Source organism: Hydractinia symbiolongicarpus, chromosome 11 (assembly GCF_029227915.1).
Source record: "Hydractinia symbiolongicarpus strain clone_291-10 chromosome 11, HSymV2.1, whole genome shotgun sequence".
Classification (NCBI taxonomy): Eukaryota; Metazoa; Cnidaria; class Hydrozoa; order Anthoathecata; family Hydractiniidae; genus Hydractinia; species Hydractinia symbiolongicarpus.
The window spans coordinates 22,732,736-22,753,456 of record NC_079885.1 but is presented as its reverse complement, the minus strand read 5'-3'; the positions used below and the strand labels follow the sequence as shown (position 1 = coordinate 22,753,456).

The window sequence follows — 20,721 nt, the reverse complement described above, 5'->3', positions numbered from 1 at the left end:
CCTTTTATCTTGTTAAAGACCATATGAATTATGCTTCAAATATACTACAAGGAGGATTATAAAGATTTTCACTAGAAATAATTTTTAAAGCGAAATTATTTTGAGTATTTTCATTGGTTGCGTCGCTTTCACAAATGCATGTTTTGCGGTAATTTCTGCCATCCAATCAGAATCTTCCGCTTTGATAAGCTTTTAACCTAAAAACACAGGCTGATAAAAAATTGCGTAATATGGCAACATACGGCAACATATCACATGTACAGATGCATGGTAGGTGCGTGTGACCACGGCAAATAAGTCTTCTGTTGTTACAACGCTCTGGTTTCAGTCGCATAATTTCTTTATGAAAAACACAACTGGTTTATGGAACCCTATACCGCTCTATGTTCTTTATCTATACGTTATAATTCATTAGGTAGAAAACAAAGTTTGTTTAAATTTCTTACGGTTAGTACAATCCTGAACTCCAACAATTTCTCTTTAATTTGCAGTAAAAAAAATTGAGAGGAAGAAGACATTACAATCTACTATATTTTTAAGATTTTAAAGATTATATTACAAAATGTTACCATTTTTCTTCGTTAAAAAAAAACAACATATAATTTTATAATTTAAAGACCCTAGCCTACATAAAAAAAATTTTTCAAAGCAATCGACACAAGTAAAAAACACACATATACTCGCTAACTTAGTTGTATCAATTCTCGCGCACTTTAATTTTCGCGCTGAACGCCACGCAGTAGTATCGCGCGCTTTAATTTCCGCGCAACTAACCTTAACGTAGTTCCACGCGTATTAATTTGAACGCAGTAGGAATTGAGTATGTTCCTTTTGCGCGTACATTCGCGCACATTTTTTGTTTATAAAACTTTAAGAACGTTATTAAAAAATATAATTTCGTTTTTATTTTGCGTCGGCATATTCGCGTAAAGATTCTCTCAGCACAGCGACAGCGTAATCAGTATCTTGTTTGGTGATACACATGGGAGGCTTGATTCGGAGTACCTAAAAAAAAGGATAAAGTACTCTTTTTAGGTCATTTTATAAAGCTATTAGCATCGATAAATTTAAATTCTAAACTTTCAGAACCTAAGCAATGGATATATCAACGGATCAGTACAAAGGTTATGAAAAAGGTAATTCTTCTTTATCAACAAATGCAAAGATTTGCGTCGACTGGGCAAACATTGGTAAAAAAATTAAATTTAAGGAGTTTAAGAACCTTAGATGGGATTTCTTACCTTTTTTGAGAAAATGACGGTGTCTTTACAAAAAAACATCAGAAGATTTTAGAGCATTCTCATATTTTTCCAAAAAAACTGAGAATAATCGAGGAGATTTTAAAGGTAACGATACAAGTAAATAACAAAAAGTTGCGACAAGTTGTAAAATGAAAATTAAGGGAATTTGTGGAGAAAGTTCCTACTAACAGATTTGAGGAGTCTTGAGGAGACTTGAGGAGGCATGCTCCAAACACATCAGGGTGAGTGTTCTGAACAATCTTATAAAAAATCCTTCGAAAAAAATATTCTGGCACAACACTTGTTCCTTTATCCCACTTAACCCGGGAAAAATTATTTAAAAATAACGAAGAAAAAAGTACGAAACATTACAAAAAATGAATTTCAAACTAACCATCAATCAAATATTTTCGTTAAAAAAGAGCTGACAAAAACATTTAGCTTCTTTTTACTTTGTTTCAAGAACTTGTATATAAATCAGAAAGTCATACTATTTTATTGGTCCCTGTTTGAACCCTGTCTTGTCGTCAAATAACCTGTTGTTATACACGAAGCAGGTACTTACATTCCCGAATCTTCCACCTTTTCCAAACAAAACACCATAATCTTTCGTACGCTCCCAAATATCGAGCACCTCTGCTGCTGGTAATGGTTTCTTTGAAGCCTAGAGACCAAAGCAAACATTTCGTAAAAAATTAATAAATTAATAAAAACAATAAGCTATCAAGCAGTGAAAATTAGTCTTGAATATCAAGGAGGAAGAGCTGAGAGAAAAAAAGCGCGCATACAAATGGATACTGCCCGGGAATGTAAACTGTAATGATTGTTGAATTGAAGTTTTAGTATATTCATTGACCTTTCAATTCAGTTTCGAATAAAATGTTATTAAAAAACGATCTCAACCTCTACTTAATATCAAATGCAACGGGACTCTTCATGTCAGATCAAGATTGTGAAGAGAATTGAACATAAAGTTTTTTATAGTTTTAGAAAACAATTTGATGTCATAAATGAGGAATTAGGAAAAAGGTGATTTTAAAATTTTTAATAAAACATGTGCAGATATTAGAGGTTTTTAAATGCAACGCCCCAGCTAATATTTTTCATACTTCTTCGTGGAGATGAAACTCCCATGGAGACAAAATATTTTATAAATCGAAAAATATTTGTAGCTAAAACTGTACTGTAAAGAAATTAAGGTATCGTAAATATCTAATGAGAAGAATTTGAATTATTAAGTCAACAAAAAACAAAGAGGTTCAATTTTTTTACCCCTTTTGAGGAGAACTGTGGAAGATTTTTTACTTGTGAGAGATATAAGAAATTTTTATGACCACCCCACTGACGACAGGAACAACGTACCTTGTCCGTGACCAACTCTACACCAATCATCAGGCCTTTGCCTCTTACATCTCCGACAACTTCGAATTCGCCACGCAGCTTTGCAAGACTCTCCAAGTAGTAGGTACCGACATCTGCACAATTTTGTTGCAAATTTTCCTCATCAATGACCTGAAAGTGGAAAAGTCATGGCGTAAATATCACCATTTAATCGATAAACAACAATCAGACAAAACATTTAACATTGGCCACTCCTGAAAGGCAAACATAAGCGGCCGTATGATTAAATTTTAAGAATTGTTTTCTACAGGGTTTCCAGGCTACTTAAATTGTTTCAGTTTCCGTGTAATAACATTTAAACTTAATTTTTTAATCGATTTTAAACCATGTGATTTTTATCGTTGATTTCATTTTATAGTAACTTCCCACGCTATTTTAAGACCTTGAACACTCTTGTTACTCTGGCTGCGGCGATACTATTTTAAATAGAATACGGCCATTATTAAAGAGATGCCCCTCGAAAAAAGGTAATTATCGGGGAAAATCATTGAAATGATCTTTTGCGAAAGTTATTTCTTGCGAAAAGGATTCAGAAGGGGTAATTTCCTTTGATTTGCCAATGTTTTTTTGAATTGCGAAAGTTTCTTTCTTTAAAGTAAACAAGGAAATTAAACTTTGCGCATTCCTGAAAAGACCATTGCGGTCTTCTAAGGAATGCGAAATAGGACTTTCTCAGTCTTTTACAGAACATAATTAAAACGACGCAAACTTACATCCAGCACAGCACTGGCTGCAGCACACGACATAGGATTTCCGCCATACGTGTTAAACGTGATCGCTTGCTTCATTGTTTCGGCGATTTTCGGTGTCGTAATTACGGCAGCCATAGGAAACCCATTAGCAATACTTTTAGCACATGTTACTAAAAGAAATAATTTAAAGTTCATTTAAAACATATCAAAGCTTTAAACTCAATTTATAACATAGAGTATGGATATTAAATCGGAACTAAGAATCCTATTGCTTGCGAATTCATTTGCTTTTTTTGACAGATACCCTAAAATTGGCACACAATCTCACATTACTGTAAATCGGCTCTAAGTTGGTAAAAAAAAGAGCATGCAGATCAGATAAGCTCTGACGTCACCAAATTCACTATTTGCAACGAGTTTGCAGACTTGCAAAAAGCAGTGTGTAAAAGCGTTTAACATATGCACCTTACCTATGTCAGGCATGACACCCATCCATTCGAATCCCCAAAAGTGACTACCAAGACGACCAAAACCTGTTTGAACCTGAAACAAGCAAAAGAAAGGGATTAAAATGGTTACACTTCTAACTGGATTGCATTTATGTACGCGGTGATAATTCCAAATGCCATTAATAAATGAATAAGCTTTATGTCGAAGAAAAATATAATAAGCACTAAAACTGTGTGAACGCCCCCTAAAAGAAAATAATACTTGGTTTAAGTAATTAAGAGCTAATATTCGTCGTAAGGAGACGCTTATTCAAACAAACAATAAAGAGAGGATCTATTTTAAAGGAAAGTAAGAAAAATACAGTATCATTTTCTATTTCATTCTTTTTTCTTATGGAATTTTATTACTTGAAACTCTAAAATTCTATATCTTCAAATTGAGCCAACTTAAAGTGTATTCACGTTGTTTGACAAGAAACATGCATTTGGGCTTAGACCCAATTTTTTTTTTTCGAGAAATAAGTCTCAAATGTTTCTTAGTTTTTTGGGGAAATAAGCCTTAAATGTTTCTTATTTGTTTCTTACTCTTAATTGTTTCAAAAACATGAAGAGAATGATATGCTGGTAGAAAAGGGTGCATATAATGAAAATATTTTTGATTTGTTTGACTTTGAGTGCTTTCTGTTTAGTTTTTGGTTCTTGGAGAAGAATATGTCTTGGAAAAAAATTGTTTCTTGCCTTTCTGAGCCTGCCTACGTTTCTTAGATGTTTCTTATTTTTGTGTAAAAACAAGTATTTTATATATATACAAATAAAAAGTTGATTTTAGCAAATATACGCAATCACACACACACAAAATTTAGCATGGAAGATCTTCAGAAGTTATGCCAAGGATCTATCCACGATTCATCTGAAGCTCTTTCGTTTGAACATCTCATGTTTCGAAACAAATTATTTACAGTTTTATACCTCGTCTGATATACAAAGTCCACCATGTTCTCTGATCTTTTCGTACGCCTTTGGCATGAAATCCTTCGGGTACTGCACAGTTCCACCAACGCCCTATATCACACAAACTGGTTAATAGATAGGTTAAGTGACACACACCGTTGAAGAAATAAAACATCCGCTGGGACATAAACCGCGCGAAGTAGAACTTAAACGGTAAACTACATTTGTAGGCTGAAAATATTAAATTTTTAAGACAAACGTTATAACAAATTCTAGAGATCAAAATAAAATAAAACTGGATTAATAATATCACCCTCTGATTTTAAACAAAACGATACCAAACATACAAATACTGAAGTTTCTATGAAGCTGTAATTTCTAGCAAACCTTTTACTAGCCAACTGATAATCTATTCTCTCTCTCTCTCCGCACATTCTATCTGTCTAAAATGTAACAATGATTATTATTCAAAAAATAATTATCTTTCATCAATTAGATAGCTACTGGAAATAGTTAGCAATAGACCTTTCCCGAATTTCTTTATTATGTCAAACTCAATTAAAGAGGTCGATACTAAAAATGATTCTTATCCGTAAGTTCCTTAGCAAAAGGTAGAACAAATTATCTAATTTTCGTAAATATTTCTGTTCGTTAAGTGCGAACTGAAAGTTACGGTCAAACCCTTCATATAGCTGAGGTTTCTAGGAACAGCCTCGTTTTTAAAATAATTATTTTCTTCAAATCTAAATAAAAACCAACCAGAGTATTATATTGCTTTAAAAACCTCACTTTTGTCATGATAATTTAATACTTTATCTGAATACCCTTTTTGAAGAGCATAGAAGAACCATTATAAAATTTTGAATGACGTCATAATTATTATAATTTATGAAATTCGGAAAAGGTGATTCCTTAAAAACAACAACAAAAAAATAACAGCTTCCCTGCAAAACAACTCTACACCTCAAATGCTGTTACTGTTAAGATTCAGAAACTATTTTCTACTCTGATACAAACAAAAAGGAACATTTTATCAATTCATAAACTGGTTGTAAAGTGAAATGTCGACTGAACTGTTGTATAAACTCTTATATGCTTTCTTGATAAGCTTTAAAATACAGGTCTAATGCTTTTGAATAAAATGTTTTTGAAACAGCTAAAACAAAAAAAAAGGTCCTCAAGGTTGTCGAATTTGCCATTTCTTGAAATATTTACCGTATTTCCTGAACTAAAAAGCACTTAGTTTCAAATATGTATGTACAAACCTAAAATCCAGGATATTATATTTTTCAGGATAACACACAAAAATACTTTTGATAACTTTTAAACAGCAATTTATAGTAAGTAAAAACTGGTCTTTGTTTCTTCCTTTAATATTTGGATAAATGGGGCATTTCAAGAGTATAAGAATTAATGGTTTCACAATAGACATTATTGATCAAATATTTTAGTTCAATTTCCAGAGCCATCCAGAAAATGTGTTACAATTTTGCAAAACCACAAAACGTTTCTGGAGAAAAGAAAAATTGCTTAATATTTCAGAACCATCCTGGCGGTAACAATTCGAAATTCCTATGAAATTTAGACCATCTGACAGTAAATTTCCCAACTCATTCTGAGCTGTATTTTAAATATATTTATACATCGTGTACCTGAAGTGGTTCTGCAAAGTATCCAGCAATTTTGTTTGGACAATTATAGTCAAGTACTTCTTGAAGCTGACTAAGATATGCATCAGAAGCTGAACAATGACCTGCAACAAAATTATTTGGTTTGGTTAACATTAAAAAGGAAGCCTGTTCGTACTTTTAAGTGCAAAACAGCATCGCTTGACAAATGCTCTGCAGCCAAAATTCTACAAAAATTCTACTTAGGCAAATATGAGGGGCGGGCGAGGAATGTTGTAAATGCGCTAGTCGCAATTTCTGTAATGCCAGTATTATGGCACAATTAACACAATGGCCCACAAATATTCCGGCTGGTATCACCTTTTAAATTAAGCATTATTTATTCCAATAACTCTTAAACAGGTATAGTTTTTAAAGGTATACTGTTCTTGACCAACTAAAAATTGCCATTTTAGGCATAAAAAAAGCATAACTTGTGCCTCGAAAACAGTCTCGAACAATATTAAACAATGAAGAAAATACATTAAAAAAGATTAAAAAGCTGAACCCATAAGGCTTATAAGAAAACAAGGTTGTTGGTTGAAAATTGACAGTTTACACAGTTACACTTTTTTATAGCTGAATTATAAATTGAGTTTTTTTTGCATTAGGTACTTCACAAATAGATTACCTGGTTGACAGTCACAAGGCCTATCTGTCTAGAATAAAAAATAAAAGCATTTTAGGAATAATATAATTATAGTAAGAAAATAACATTTTGCTGCAAAAAACAAGAGTTTTTTAATTTTCTCTATGACTGGATGGCTATCCAACGTGCAATTCTGATTGCAATTTTACAAATATAATACAGATATGATTGCTCTCAAACCTGCACTGGCGATTCTTTGCAATTCTTTCCTCCCCATGGTCCACGATAAACATCAGGATTTGACATCTACAAATAAAAAGAATTAGTTTCTATCATTACTAAAACAGGCTGCAGTTGCGGCTGCTAAAGTAAAACTCCAGTAACTGTATTTTTAGATCTTTTAAGTATAGACTGAAATTTTATGTTTTTTCAATTCCATTCATTTGTTTTTATAAAGTCACATTTTAAGAACCGTTATGCACATGTGTCATTTTTTAGGTCAAAGCTTTCATATTCTTCAGAATTATTGACATTTTTTAGCATCAAAAAATAAGAATTTGGAAAATAAATAAAATTTTGTTTTCTTTGCATCTGTAAAACTTTAACTCATAAATTTAATTGCATTTTTTGTCAGAATTTGTTTGTCGTTTAAAAAAAAAGGAATATACATTTCCGACTACTTAAATTTTGCATGTTAACTATAGCCTCACTTACAGCATGATTTCCAAAGCCAAGTGGGGTGTTAAACTTCCAATTCTGCTGTGCTAATAAACCCAGGACACCAGGAGTAGCACCGTGGTAGGAATTTCTAAAAATCAATATGTTTGCATTGACTACAAAATATGTAGTTTCAGGTAGCATAAAAATATTGAAAAAGAAATAGTTACCATACACAATCAACATGGGTTAAAAACACGTGGTGAAAGGGAAAACTATCTATTTTTCAAACCTGTGGTTAATAATATCCCAATTTCCAGTGTGTGCTCTGGCTAACATCATTGCAAGATCGTTCGCTTCGCTACCACTGTTTACAAAATAGCAAACCTGAGGAATAAAAATGTTTACACGTTAAAGCTCTAAAACTTATAGCACTTACAGCACTATACCAACAACAATATATTTTGGTACCTTCAAATCACCAGGCATTTTTGAAACCAGCTTTTCTGCATATTCGTGAATAGTGGGATGCATATAAATATTGGTTGTGTGCCACAACTTTCGCATTTGCTTAAACGTTGCCTCTTCAACTTTTCTATAACACCAAAATCAAAAAGATTATGCAATACAAGAGAGACTAATGAATTTAACATTTTTACTCTGTTCACTACAATTGCTCAATACACTAATAAATCAGGGTCAATTAAACATCCACAGCATGGGAATAGAAAGGACAATGAGTTTATACTTTTCCTTGCAGACATTTCCAGCTAAAAAAAGTTACAGATTTTCATTTTGACCTAATAACATGCTCAGCAGAAATTGTTTGCAAAAGAAAAAACGGAAAAAAATTTGTAAACATGAATACTACGACGATTTGAATTATGAGTGTGGTGTAAGCATCCTTGCCAGCCTGTTAGTAAGAAGTAATGACCTTTAATTGCACAGTGGTTATTCCTATTACTATAGGTGTGCTTATAATGGGTTTGTCTGCATACAAAAACCTAGGTTTTAGACAAAACAACAACAATATTATGATATAGATAATCTAGGCAAGGTTTATGAATTCTCACGGGTGACAGTGCCCAACTCCACATGTGACAATCCCAGCAAACATATCCAGATATCGTTTCCCATCAGTGTCAAATAACCACTGCTTGTGTCCCTACAACAGAAAAACAAATCATACATAAAGCTGCTACTCCTTCCTAATATTTTAGCCTGAAGTCACATTTCGTAAACAACATTTATTGTTGAGACACATAAAAATAACTAAAAATGTGTAACATCAAATGCAGTAAAAAACAGAATAAGGAATCAATATTTTTAACATTGTCTATTCTGTGTGTTCTTTGTTTGTTTGTTGTCTTCAGAAAGAGGGGAGGGGAAGGCTGAAAGGAGAAACTTTACCAATGGATTTATGTCAAATGTTGTTCGATATTATACATAAATTTATGTTTTAGTAGCATAAAACCAATTGCCTTTGATCAGAAATAAAACAACTGAGGGAAAGAGTAAGAAATACCTGATGCACAAATATTGGGGTTTTATAATACGTCAATAACCCTGGGACCAAATGCTTTTGACGGATCTCTCTGGCTCTTTCGTAAGACATACCCTACATGCAAAAAACGCAATCATAGTTATGTCTCTATAAGTGCAAGCAGTACAAATTCAAATTTTTGCCATCATGCAAGATATATGAGATATGAAAAAAACTGTGTCATATATATAATACTGCATAAATAAAAGTTTTAATTTAAAATATAGAAGCACAAAACCGAAACATACTTCATATTTTTCTGGAGTAAAATCTGTATCAGGCATTTTAACACCACCAACAACTTGTTTTGCAACACGTGACACACTAAGTTGTCTTTTGGCCAACCGGAAACCTGCAAATTTAAACAACTAATTTAAACTGTGCAGATGTACAGCTATTTTTTTGTTCAGTTCATAACTTTTATCTGCTAGATTTTCATTATAAATCTAGCTATACAGTAACAATAAATTTATATTAAAGGGAACTCGAGGTATAAAATGATGTTAGACTTATATTATAGAAAATTTGATTGCAAACCAAGTTGCAGATCCTGAGTTATTGAGTCGTCAGCAAAAAATTAAGAGGCCGGAACGAGCAAACAAGTGTCATTTTGGCAAAAAAAATTATGTTAATCAATTAACCTTTATAATATCTACTAGCTGTTTCCCGTGGAAGAATCCACTGTATTCCATTTAATTTAGCAGATATATGTCCATCAAAAAACAAACAATACAGCAGTGCGCATCTTACATCTGCATTATTAAATAAATGACCAAAAAAATTAAAGGTTTTCAACAACTGCAGTATTTATGTGACATTTAAAATCTAAATCTACTAAAATTACTTGCTCTGACCATCTGACAAATGCGAAAATTATTCGGAAAGAAGTTTCCAAAAGCATTTCAACATACATCTCACCCATAAAATTTAAATCACTCAAAACGCCACATATATAAAAAATAGCTGATCAATGTCAAACACAAATCTCTCTCATTGTATATGTTAAAATCAGTTAGTTTATTGCAAACCCTGCCAAAGGTTGACACACAATGTGAAAAATAAACAATAAATTGTGCCTCTAACAGAATTTTTTATCTAAGGTGTAAAAAAAGGGATTTGCAAGGACAAATTATAATGCAATAAAACATTATTTGATATATTGCATACAGTCCTTCCTCACCAAACTTTAGACAAAATGCCAACAAAATAACGGTGTTTAAATCTAAAATTAATAAAGTCCTTTTAGCAATTTGCATGCTGTTTTACCATCAATAAAGTAAACAAAATTTCAAATCTCACATAGTATTCTGTCACAAATTTTCATAAAATATATATATAAGTCATAATGAGTCATGTTAAACAACAGCAATCAATCTGTATATAAGTTCATTTTATGTCAATTTTTGCACCAATTTTGCAACACAAAATACAAATTCTAAATAATACTAAAATCTCTTATTTTGGTCCTTCGCATACCAACGGTCTCCCACAAAAGTTTAATCAAAATGTAAAAAATGAGAGGTAACGACAAAATTAAAGTTTGCAAAATTTAACTATTTCAGTACATATATCTACTGCATATGCCCTCTAAAACAATATTTTAATCCAAAATGCCAAAGAAAAACAATTTGCAACAAAAATCAGTTATTTCGATAATATTGCATACACTCTTTCCTCACAAAAGCTTCACAAACTGTAAAAAAAAGAATGGTTATAGGGAGTGCTTCTGATTCAACAAAAAAAGTTTTTTGACATATTGCATCTAGCCCTTACCCATTAAATCTTACACAAAATTTCCAAAACTATATACGATTTAGAACACATCAAATTTAAATCGAGAAGGATCAGTCATTTCGATATATTGCACGGAGTCCTCCCCAGTAAGAATTTATACAAAATATAGAAAAACAAAGCTTGCAAGGTGTAAAATCGAATTCTTCTTCTGTGTATATATATATGGTCCTTCCTCACAAAATTAACATAAAATGTCAAAAAGGTTCAGATTTAACATCTAACACAACAAAAATCAGTTCTATCAGTATATGTCATGCCATTGTCTTCCACCAAATGTTCCCCTTAAAGTTTCACAGACACAGCCTGTAAATTAAAAACAACTAAGATCAGGTATTTGGTCTATTTCATACCATTCTGTTCCAAATAACTTATAAAATGTAAAAATTGAGTGGTAAAACAGAAATGTCAAAAAGAAGAAAAAAATAGCTTACAAAGAGTATAAAATTGAAATCAACAAAGTAGCTCTTTTGGTGTATTAAATATAAGCCATACACACAAAAGTTTACACTAAATGTAAGAAAATGGTTGTGTTTAGTAATTTTAAATTAAGAAAAGTCAGTTCTTTTAGCATGCTGATTAAGGTTCTTGCCCACAATTTGAAACAAATTAAATTTACATTATAAAAATAAGTAATTTCTAAACTTTATTTTCAGAATATTTGGAGGAAAAGAACTTCGCAAACCAAAAAAAACCCAGGAAAATGTTTAAAATTTTCAGGGTTAATAACGTTTGATGTGTTTTGTGGGAATATATATACTGGGAATCCTTAGTTTAAAGCTAGCATTAGCTAGCTACAGCAGCTAATAGCTAGTCACTTAAATATAAACTGGAGACTTAGCTAGGTATAAAGAACATGGCTACATATATATATATATTCCTAGCTAGCTAGCCAGTTGTTGGTGGTGGTTGGCTTTTTATGATGCTAGCTATAAAACATGTCTGGCAACAATAATATAATCAAAACTGAAAATAAAACATGAAAAAACCTTACAGAACCTTGCTATGATTAATTTATAAAATCATGCTCTTCTTCAAATGTTTTTTTAAAGATTTATTTTGAATGAAAGAGTAGAGAATACTCAAAAAGAACAGCCATCTTTTTCGTAAACACAATTTCCGTTTTATGCTAGGAACTTCATTTAACAGTCCGTATGCTTTGTGAATATCTAATACCGTTTCATATGTAGCGATACCTAATGCTAACATAGAGTTTTTTGGCATAAGGGTATATATATTTATATCGTTATTAGCAGCGGGTTATATATTTACACCTTATGTGCGATTTCTATGAAGTACATCCCTAATCTTTTTAGTTAAATTTTAGCGTACGGCCACGTCATAGAAAAGTGACCCGTGATTTCCGTGTCGTGGACTCACAGTTTTACTCACGCAAGGGAATTAATATATAAGATGCATTGATAAAGTTTGAATGCACACCCCTTAACAGATCTAAAATTACTGATGAAAGAATATGTCTAAATTTGCTATTACTGAAATATGACATCATAATTCATGCAGCATAATTAAATCTGAAATTCTTTATTTGTGAACATCTTGAGAACAAAAAGCTTTTTAAAAAATTTAAAAAGACTTTTTAAGCTGTAAGCTGAACATCATTTTATACCTCAGGTTCCCTTTAAAGTAAAACAGGGTGGCTACAATTTGAAAATTTTTTCGTTTTTAGTTCAAATTTTAGGTTATTTAGGACATTTCAGGTGGCCACCCTGTAAAAGTACAAGCAATATTAACATTCTTACTAAAGAGCGCAATACAGTTGCTGATTTTGTTCAACCTATACATAACCCAATATGAAGTTTCTATATAATAATTCACACTTACAGTTTTTCGGCACATTATTTGACAACATTTTATATGCTCTCTATCTATACAGCTAGAAAGAAAAAAGAAATAGTTATTCAGTGTAACCAGCACAAACATTCTGAATATTGCGAATGTGTAGAAGTTTGATTCTTTTATTTCTCTCACAAATAGGTATGCCAAAATTTGTCATTCCATTGCTCAGGGGTTATATGAGTGACAGAGATTTTGCAGCCGCTATACCCATGTCTATGTTTACAGTTATTTAATTTCGGATGGAGCAACAAATCCAACACCAAAACTCTATATAAAAACTTTCCCTATAGGTGTCCCTTATTAAGATTTTGGTCGTTTTGACAACGAGCAACACAATGACGTCAATGCTACTTTGATGTTTGCTGCTTTATGCGGGAGCTCTTATTCAAAATGGCAATCAGATTTGCATGAAAGCAGCTTGTGTAACCTTGTTTGTTTCATAGTGCTCTCTAATAATTGTAAATCAGGCAAAACGAGATATTTTTTCTAATTACTAATGTTGGGTGAGTGGTTTGATAATAAGTTATTTTAAAGTGTGAGGTAAGCTCTAAGAACATCATTAGAATCCTTTTACCACGAATACGCCCTGTTCAACCAATTGATTACACAGGGTATTAGTGACCCTCTTTCAAACTGATTTAGACTGTTGGTTCTAATTTTAAAAATGTATACGTTAAAAAATCCAGACATCATCGGTTTTGCTTCAAACATATTATTTTGAAATTTAGCATTTGGCATATATGCCGAATATCTATCTAATTAAAATGCAAATAGTATAACCAGCTTCACAGGCAGTTATTACTCTCCTCCTAAAGGCTTGTCAATCCAATACTAAAAAACTGTGCGTTTATCACTCGAGTAATAAAACCTAAATTTAATGAGGTGACAAGCAAACAGGCCACAGAAATATAGACCGGGACAAGTAGAGTAACATCATGTTCAGAAGTTTTTAGAGTTTTCATTTTGTTTCTGTATCCTTGTGGTCAATGTTTACAGGTTAAGGGACAATAGAACATATATCTACAATTCTTGCCAGGTCTAGAGTAAATTCTGTTTCTTACAGGTCTATAATTAAGCTAACGACTTGTTGGCTAACGAGGAAAATTGCCTTTTAGGCCATTGTAACCTAATTAGGTATTTATCTGCTGATATCGTTTATCTGTTGAGTTTAAACAGTAAAAAAACCTACTTCGAAACTTCCCTTCAGGATTAAAATTTGTCCAAAATAAGCAAGTTTTCTGTCATATATTGGAAATTTCTGTCACTTAAACAGTATTATGCCAGATGGTACAGACCTCATTTGGGGCACTGTATCCATACAAGGGCACTGACTTGCTAGAAACGCTGAACAAATCACATAGGCTATTTTGCCTTAAAAAGCCATTTTTAAAATAAAAAAAGACAACTTTTTTGGTTGTAGTAAAGCGAAAAAGTTCTACACCGTAGAACCCTATGGGAACTTAAATTATATAGAAAAGCATAGCATTTATGTCAACGTTCCAGATGCCTTTCCTAGTGTTTAACAGCAGGACATCCAGCCTTGATCACAAACATAAAGGTTGTAAAGGTCCATAGTAGATTTCAGATGCCGGATCATTATAGGTTTTGTTAAATACATAGGTTGAAATGCTAATTGTTGCTGACATTGTTCCCAAATTTTACGACCTTTGTGTAACCAACATAAATATTACATCGTGGTGTCACAGATCCCCTTTGGTATAATTCACTTCACCAAGTTTTTCTAATGTTATGCCTGTTCTTTGAGCATCAGAAAAGGTATACATGGTGATGTTCCCAGCAGCTGCTGGGTCCATCTAAGAAACGTCGTCAAGCATTGCAACCATATAATCATAAAAAAGACTTTCAGTGGATCATCATTGAAAATGATATTTTTGTATGTTCAAGAGGATAGGAAGTTGTTTATCAAGTCCTTTGAATTTTCTTGTTTGTTTCTTCTTGAGATATTTAGCTTCAAAGATTTCCATCTGACCTTACGACATTATTGTTGATGATGTAATACGGTAGTAAGCATAAATTAATAACTTAAATATCTTGCAAACTTGCAAAAGATCGAAACTTTTTAGAAGTGTGTGGACTATGCTCTTGATGATATCTTGACATATATATGTGAAATTTTGTAGCTCTAACAGTGATTTTATCTTCTCAGGGTAGAAATGTAACGGCAGCATTTTTTACAAAAGTATAGTCAGCGGGGGTAAAAAAGAACAAAATTTAGAAACTTTCAGTTTAAATAAAAACTGCATATATTCTGACTTTTTTTGTTGCCAAAAGTAAGAATAAGGATAGGGGAACAATACCAAAAAAGGTTGATCAAATTTCTTTTAGAGAAGTATGAAATTTTTTGAAAATTGTGATGTGTTTTTTTAAACCAAGAATGGGGTAAAAAAGAATAATTGAAAGTTAAAAAAATATATTTTTTTTTACCCCAACTGTATATTTTTTTTTACCCCAATGTCCATAAAGTACATTTTATGGACATTGTTAACACACAACATAAAGTTAGAACAAAAGATTAGATATATATGTATGAAGATAGTTGTTGAAAATACGAAATGCACATAAGAAATGATATTAAAATGTAGCTCAGTAATATATTCAAGTAGAAAAATGGATGCATATTTGAGTTAAGTTTAAAGAATGTTCAGGTTCAATTCCTGTATAAAGCAATATTCACAGTATATATAGTTTAGTAATGGTAAATGGCACCCATAGCTTGATAGCCAGCAAGTCTTCATCTCAGATAATGCACAAATAAGACGTTAATTCAAATTTGATACCATTTCTGCAACAAATACAAACTTATCTTAACAAAAGAACTAATAATATCAAGAGTGCATATATACTGTTAACTGTAACTTTTCATTTGAGTCCTTGTTTTGAAATTTCATGAAATTTCTTTATCACTTCCTTCTCAATTTTAAAGGTCATGTGCGTCTTTTTACGACTCGCATCTGTAAGATTTGGGATACAAGGACCAGCAAAACAAAGTTTTCCATCAACTATTCCTATGTCTTCTTCCATCGGCCAATCTTATTTTAAGTGAGAAGGGTCACTTGAATTTTCTACTTTCTTTAGAAACTGCATTTCCACCTGATCAGCATTTGCTTCAACATCTTCTGCAAAAACCTTCAAAAGCTTGCCCCAGTAATAGGTTCTAGGCTTTGTCCAGGATACAGCGAAGAATTTTCCAATGTTGTGATTATCTAAATGATCAAGGGTAGAGGTAGTGTTTTCTTGGCCTTGGTGATCGGTGTTTTCTTGGCCTTGTTGATCGGTGTTTTCTTGGCCTTGGTGATCAGCGGTTTCTTTTTTATCATTGGCTTCATTAATAACTCCTTGGTTTTCATTGTCTGACTCTCCTGGGATATCTACATCTTTACCACTTCCCTCTTCTTCTGATTCAGTGTCATCACGTACCATGCCCTTAAGCATTTTTCGGAAATCATGGCCCCTGTTTTTATATTGTTTATTTTTCTTGGCTTGGCTCTTAGCCTTCTTTGCCTTTGCTTTTTCTTGTTTTCGCTTCTCCTTTGATCTCTTCTTTTCTTTTTTTTGCATTTTCCTCGTCTTCTTTTGCTTTCTTTTTGGCTGCAATTTTTGCTCAGGACTTGTCAATACTGCTCCATTCATTGAAATTTTTTGTCTCTTTGGGGCATCTTTTCCACTTGACGTCGATGTTGTTATTGATGACATTTTCTTTTTAAAACCTTTTCAAGACTGTCCGTCTCTTTTGGGACAAATGTAATTGCATACTTATAACCTGGATGTGCATTACGCTCTAATAGCTTCAAGATCTCCTCTGGTTTCATTAATTGGTTGGAATGTGGTGTACTGCAGGAAGCCATCGGATCATCAAAACTTGAATTGACACTTTCCTCATCAATGGAATCTTAAAGTGAACGCACAGAGAAGGGTAACTTCTTTGGTGACTTATTGCGTTTTGATGAGGGAGGTTTGCAATTTGACACGGACACCTGTACTGCTTCGTTAAAAGAGCTATCTGCTTCTGAACTGTTTAGGTTGAATGCTATGCTTGATTCTTTGGTTTGATTGATTAAGATGGGAGATCCATCCTCGTCAACCGGTAATCCTTCCTCTCTCCACTTCATGTAAGAGTTTAGTTTTACTTTGTCTAGGCGAGAAACCTTTACTCTGTTTCATCTACTGGAAAAATTCCAGTAGTGTTGGAAGCAGATATGATATTTTCTTTTGTCAAGCCTTTTTTCCAAATGCTTCCAATTAGATTACAAAAGGCAGGTTTTTGAAGCTTTTGGCATCCACCAGTTCTATGCACAAACTCTGTAAGGTACTGCTCATAGTCAACCTTTAAGGGATTGAAACAGCCAACATCTAGTGGCTGCAACACATCTGTACAATGGGCTGGCAACTTTATTGAGGATATATTTTGCTCCATTGCAAAATCAATTGTAGCAGTTGACAAATGAGTCATATGACCATCAAATGTCAACAATAGTGGTCTTGCTACTACTGACTCAGCAAATTTTCTGAACCAATGATCAAATATATTTGTGGTCATCCAACCACTGCCACTTACACTAAAGTAAGTGTTTTCTAGACCATCTGCTCCTAACCATGTCGATTGAAGATTCTTTCCCCTAAAAATGATGAGGGGGTCCAGTGAAGTACCATCAGCACAGCACACAGCCAAGACTGTTGTATTTTCCCTGTTTGAGCCATTTGTAACTTGAATACATTTCTTGCCAATCTCATCCACATATTTACATTTTGAGGGGTCTGTTGGAAACCCTAATTCGGCACAGTTGTAAACACACTCGGGTTTATCGTTTATTCCAAGACGCTCAACTTCATTGTTCAGTGTTTCAAAAAATCGGTATATGACAAAAGGATCAGAGGTTACATTCTTCCGGGCTAATTGCATCTGCCCTCCCTTCTTAAGGCTCAACTTATGGCGCTTCAAAAATGACCTTGTCCAGTCATGACCTGGCATATTATTCTTGAAACGTGTCTTTAAGTTTTTCATAACAACGAAGTCTTGGACTATTTGTCTGAGCTATATGAGTGTTAGACCAAAGCCTGAAAAATAATACAATAATAATATTCATTTGTAGATTGTATGACACTCTCATAAAAGCACAGAAATTAACTGAAAGAAAACTGATGTATATACCTAGTTCTGGCATCTTTTTGATGCATTCGGCTAGATGGTTTTCATCCTCTCCAGAAAGGTCATTCTTGCGACCTTGTTTCTTTCTATTGAAATGACCTTTTGCTTCCAAAACTCTTTTTCTTAACATCGAAATTGAAATGTGATACTTCTTAGCTGTTTTATACACCGCCGCCCCGTTCTTAACTTCATCTACAGCAGTGTTAATAGAGGCTTCAGTGCATAGTTTGGGTTTTGGTCTATATGACCTAACTATTTTAGAAAGTTTGTTGATTTACTTAATAATATGCAATTATATAGTTAGTAATCTAAAATGAATAGAAGTAAATAATTATTTTACACCTACCATCTCCAATTTTACCATTATTACTGTAGTGGAGTAAAAAAAATAAACATTGGGTAATTAAAAATATATTATTTTTAACCCCATTTATCAAAAAAAAATTGGGGTAAAAAAAACCATAGTCATTCCAGAATAACAGCCTACTCAGAGTAAAATCAATATATACCAAGTAACACCCTAGGATACTTGTATTATGACAGCATTAACAAAACTTTAAACCAAGTCTACCAAAAAGCTGAAATAAAAAGTTAATGCATGTGTTTTGAAAGTTGTTTGTTAAGTTAAATAATCATAAATTAAAAACTATTAACCTTGAAAACTCAATACTTGGCCAAAATATGCTTCAGATATTCCTATAAATAAAAAATCAGTCAAAACTAAAAATTCACCATTATTTCCTAAGGAGCCATTTGTTTTTTTTTTTACCCTGATTTTGTTGATGTTTTGTTGATGTTTTTTTTACCCCCGACTATACTTATCACAGCATCAGCTCTCAGATTTTAAAAATTTAAATCTTGAATAACTTAAGAATGAAAAAAGATTTTTAAAAAATTTCAAAGGACTTGATAAACAACTTTTTATCCTTCACAACATATAAAAATGCTATTTTCAATGCAGGAATCCCTTAAAGAGATTTTCCTCAACTTCCCTAGCCAGGTCTATAAGAAAATAACACCTGAGCAATAAATCGCTCCCCCAAGGTTACAATAATTTACACTGAGCGAGCAATCTGAATAAATAGAATAAGTTTATAAACGCATATTTTATCACAGTCTCTTTTATCTATTTAATTTTACAGCGGGTGTATTTCACAGGTCACACATGTTTCAAATTGTGGCATTGCAAATAATTTTAGCCATTTCTAGTTTTGTGATGCAGCACCATTACAAAATACGCAATACAGAGAATTTTTAACACTCGTCAGAAAAACCGCCACTTTACATATTGTGATTAAAAGTATGAATTTAAACGAAACAAAAGATGCGAAAACATAAAAACCATAGACAAAAAATACTAAAGATATAACATACCAATAAAATTTACAACTGAAGTCCGAACTGTGCTTTCAATTTCATTTTGTGAGCATCACCATGATTACTTTTCACTTCACTGTATACAAGTATTTTTGAATGAGGAAATAAGTTCCTCCTTTTATCACAAATTTAAGCTGTAAATAAAAATCTTGCATATCACAATGTTAGACCATGCTGGATTAACAGCCGTTGTTGCTGGTGGACAACACCGTCAAGCAGTGGTTTTGTATGTATACCACATAGGTGTGAAAAGTATCTGATAAACTGGCAATTGTTTTTAATTTATTTTCTCATATGCGTCTGTGGGTTATTTCAGATGAAATACTAAACTCATCCCAGGGTCTTTTTAGCCTAACGTAAGCACATGTCAATTTATGTGTTGATGGCGCAGCATCACCGAAAAGGGCTACCAAAATGGTAAATGTTGAAAAATATCGAAAGCAAGCTAAAAATATATATATGGTAAATTTTTTTTGACCTATGACCTGTGGAATGCACCAGCCGTTTATTTTATCTTTTTTAAGTCTTAATCAAACAGAATTTACAAGCGAAATGGGGTTAAAATGTCGCAAAATGGCAAAAATTAAGCAGTCTAAAACATATTAAAGATTTGACTAAAAAAAGCATTCCTTGAAAAATCCAGTATTGTATTTATGAAGGTTTCACCACACATGGACATGGCTCAGCTAGCTTTTTATTTCTTAGAATTGGCGAGTCTTTGCGTGAGCAAGAACAATTGCTCTACCCTTTATTTTATTAATAGGCCTGCCCCTAGAGATCTGTGTTATACATACACCAAATCATCCTACAAAATAAATGCGGATTAAAATATTTACAGAAGTGTTCTCAAGGAAGACAGTAAAAAAAGCTAGAGTAGTACTAGCTACACCTTCAAAGAGAGGTGTAAAAAAGTTTTTTTGTGTGTTAGGAGGAGCACACTGTCAATTATCTCACATTTAGCAGACAGAAAGGGTGATGCACAAAAGTGGACTAGCTATGCATGGAAAACCGGAGTGCAAGTGCACTGAATTGGATCAGGGACATCAGCTACGTACTGATAAGGAGATGTAGTGAATGATTAAACTGAGCCTAACCTTGCACGTATATACCTCCTCAGATTGGTTGCAACATAGTCACGTTGTAGTGTGCATTTCGTGCATCAGTCACATCGCATTCTGGCAAAACCCCCAAAGGGGGCGTTCACACCCTCGTCACCAGCCTTTTTTATATGAAAGAAACCAGCAAAAAAATTTTTACTGTTATTTCTCATATCAAAAAGTCAAAAATCCCTGGGGACGAGGGTACATTTATTTTTTAGGAATTCTTAGGGGCGGCTATG

The 20,721-nt window shown here is 32.9% G+C and overlaps 2 protein-coding genes across 3 annotated transcripts; both read right to left on the bottom strand.

Moving 5' to 3' along the window:
- Positions 1-511: 511 nt before the first annotated feature.
- Positions 512-20,495, bottom strand: LOC130613780 (alanine--glyoxylate aminotransferase 2, mitochondrial-like). Of its 2 annotated transcripts, none has more exons than XM_057435121.1 (17): positions 20,477-20,495; positions 12,824-12,875; positions 9,439-9,542; positions 9,173-9,265; positions 8,721-8,812; positions 8,119-8,242; positions 7,940-8,034; positions 7,705-7,798; positions 7,231-7,296; positions 7,033-7,060; positions 6,387-6,487; positions 4,753-4,845; positions 3,805-3,877; positions 3,356-3,504; positions 2,604-2,753; positions 1,807-1,905; positions 512-1,005 (listed from the first exon to the last, which is right to left on the bottom strand). In XM_057435121.1, the coding sequence occupies exons 2-17, from the start codon at positions 12,849-12,851 to the stop codon at positions 904-906; spliced, it is 1,491 nt and encodes a 496-aa protein (XP_057291104.1). In that variant the 5' UTR covers positions 12,852-12,875; positions 20,477-20,495; the 3' UTR covers positions 512-903. The 2 variants fall into 2 exon arrangements, with proteins under 2 accessions (XP_057291104.1, XP_057291103.1); XM_057435120.1 differs by lacking the exon at positions 20,477-20,495 and adding an exon at positions 18,660-18,707.
- LOC130613783 (uncharacterized) lies at positions 16,291-18,360 on the bottom strand. Its single transcript, XM_057435124.1, has 2 exons — positions 18,009-18,360; positions 16,291-17,914 (listed from the first exon to the last, which is right to left on the bottom strand). Exon 2 carries the CDS (start codon positions 17,859-17,861, stop codon positions 17,007-17,009), a length of 855 nt encoding a protein of 284 aa, XP_057291107.1. The 5' UTR covers positions 17,862-17,914; positions 18,009-18,360; the 3' UTR covers positions 16,291-17,006.
- Positions 20,496-20,721: the final 226 nt, after the last annotated feature.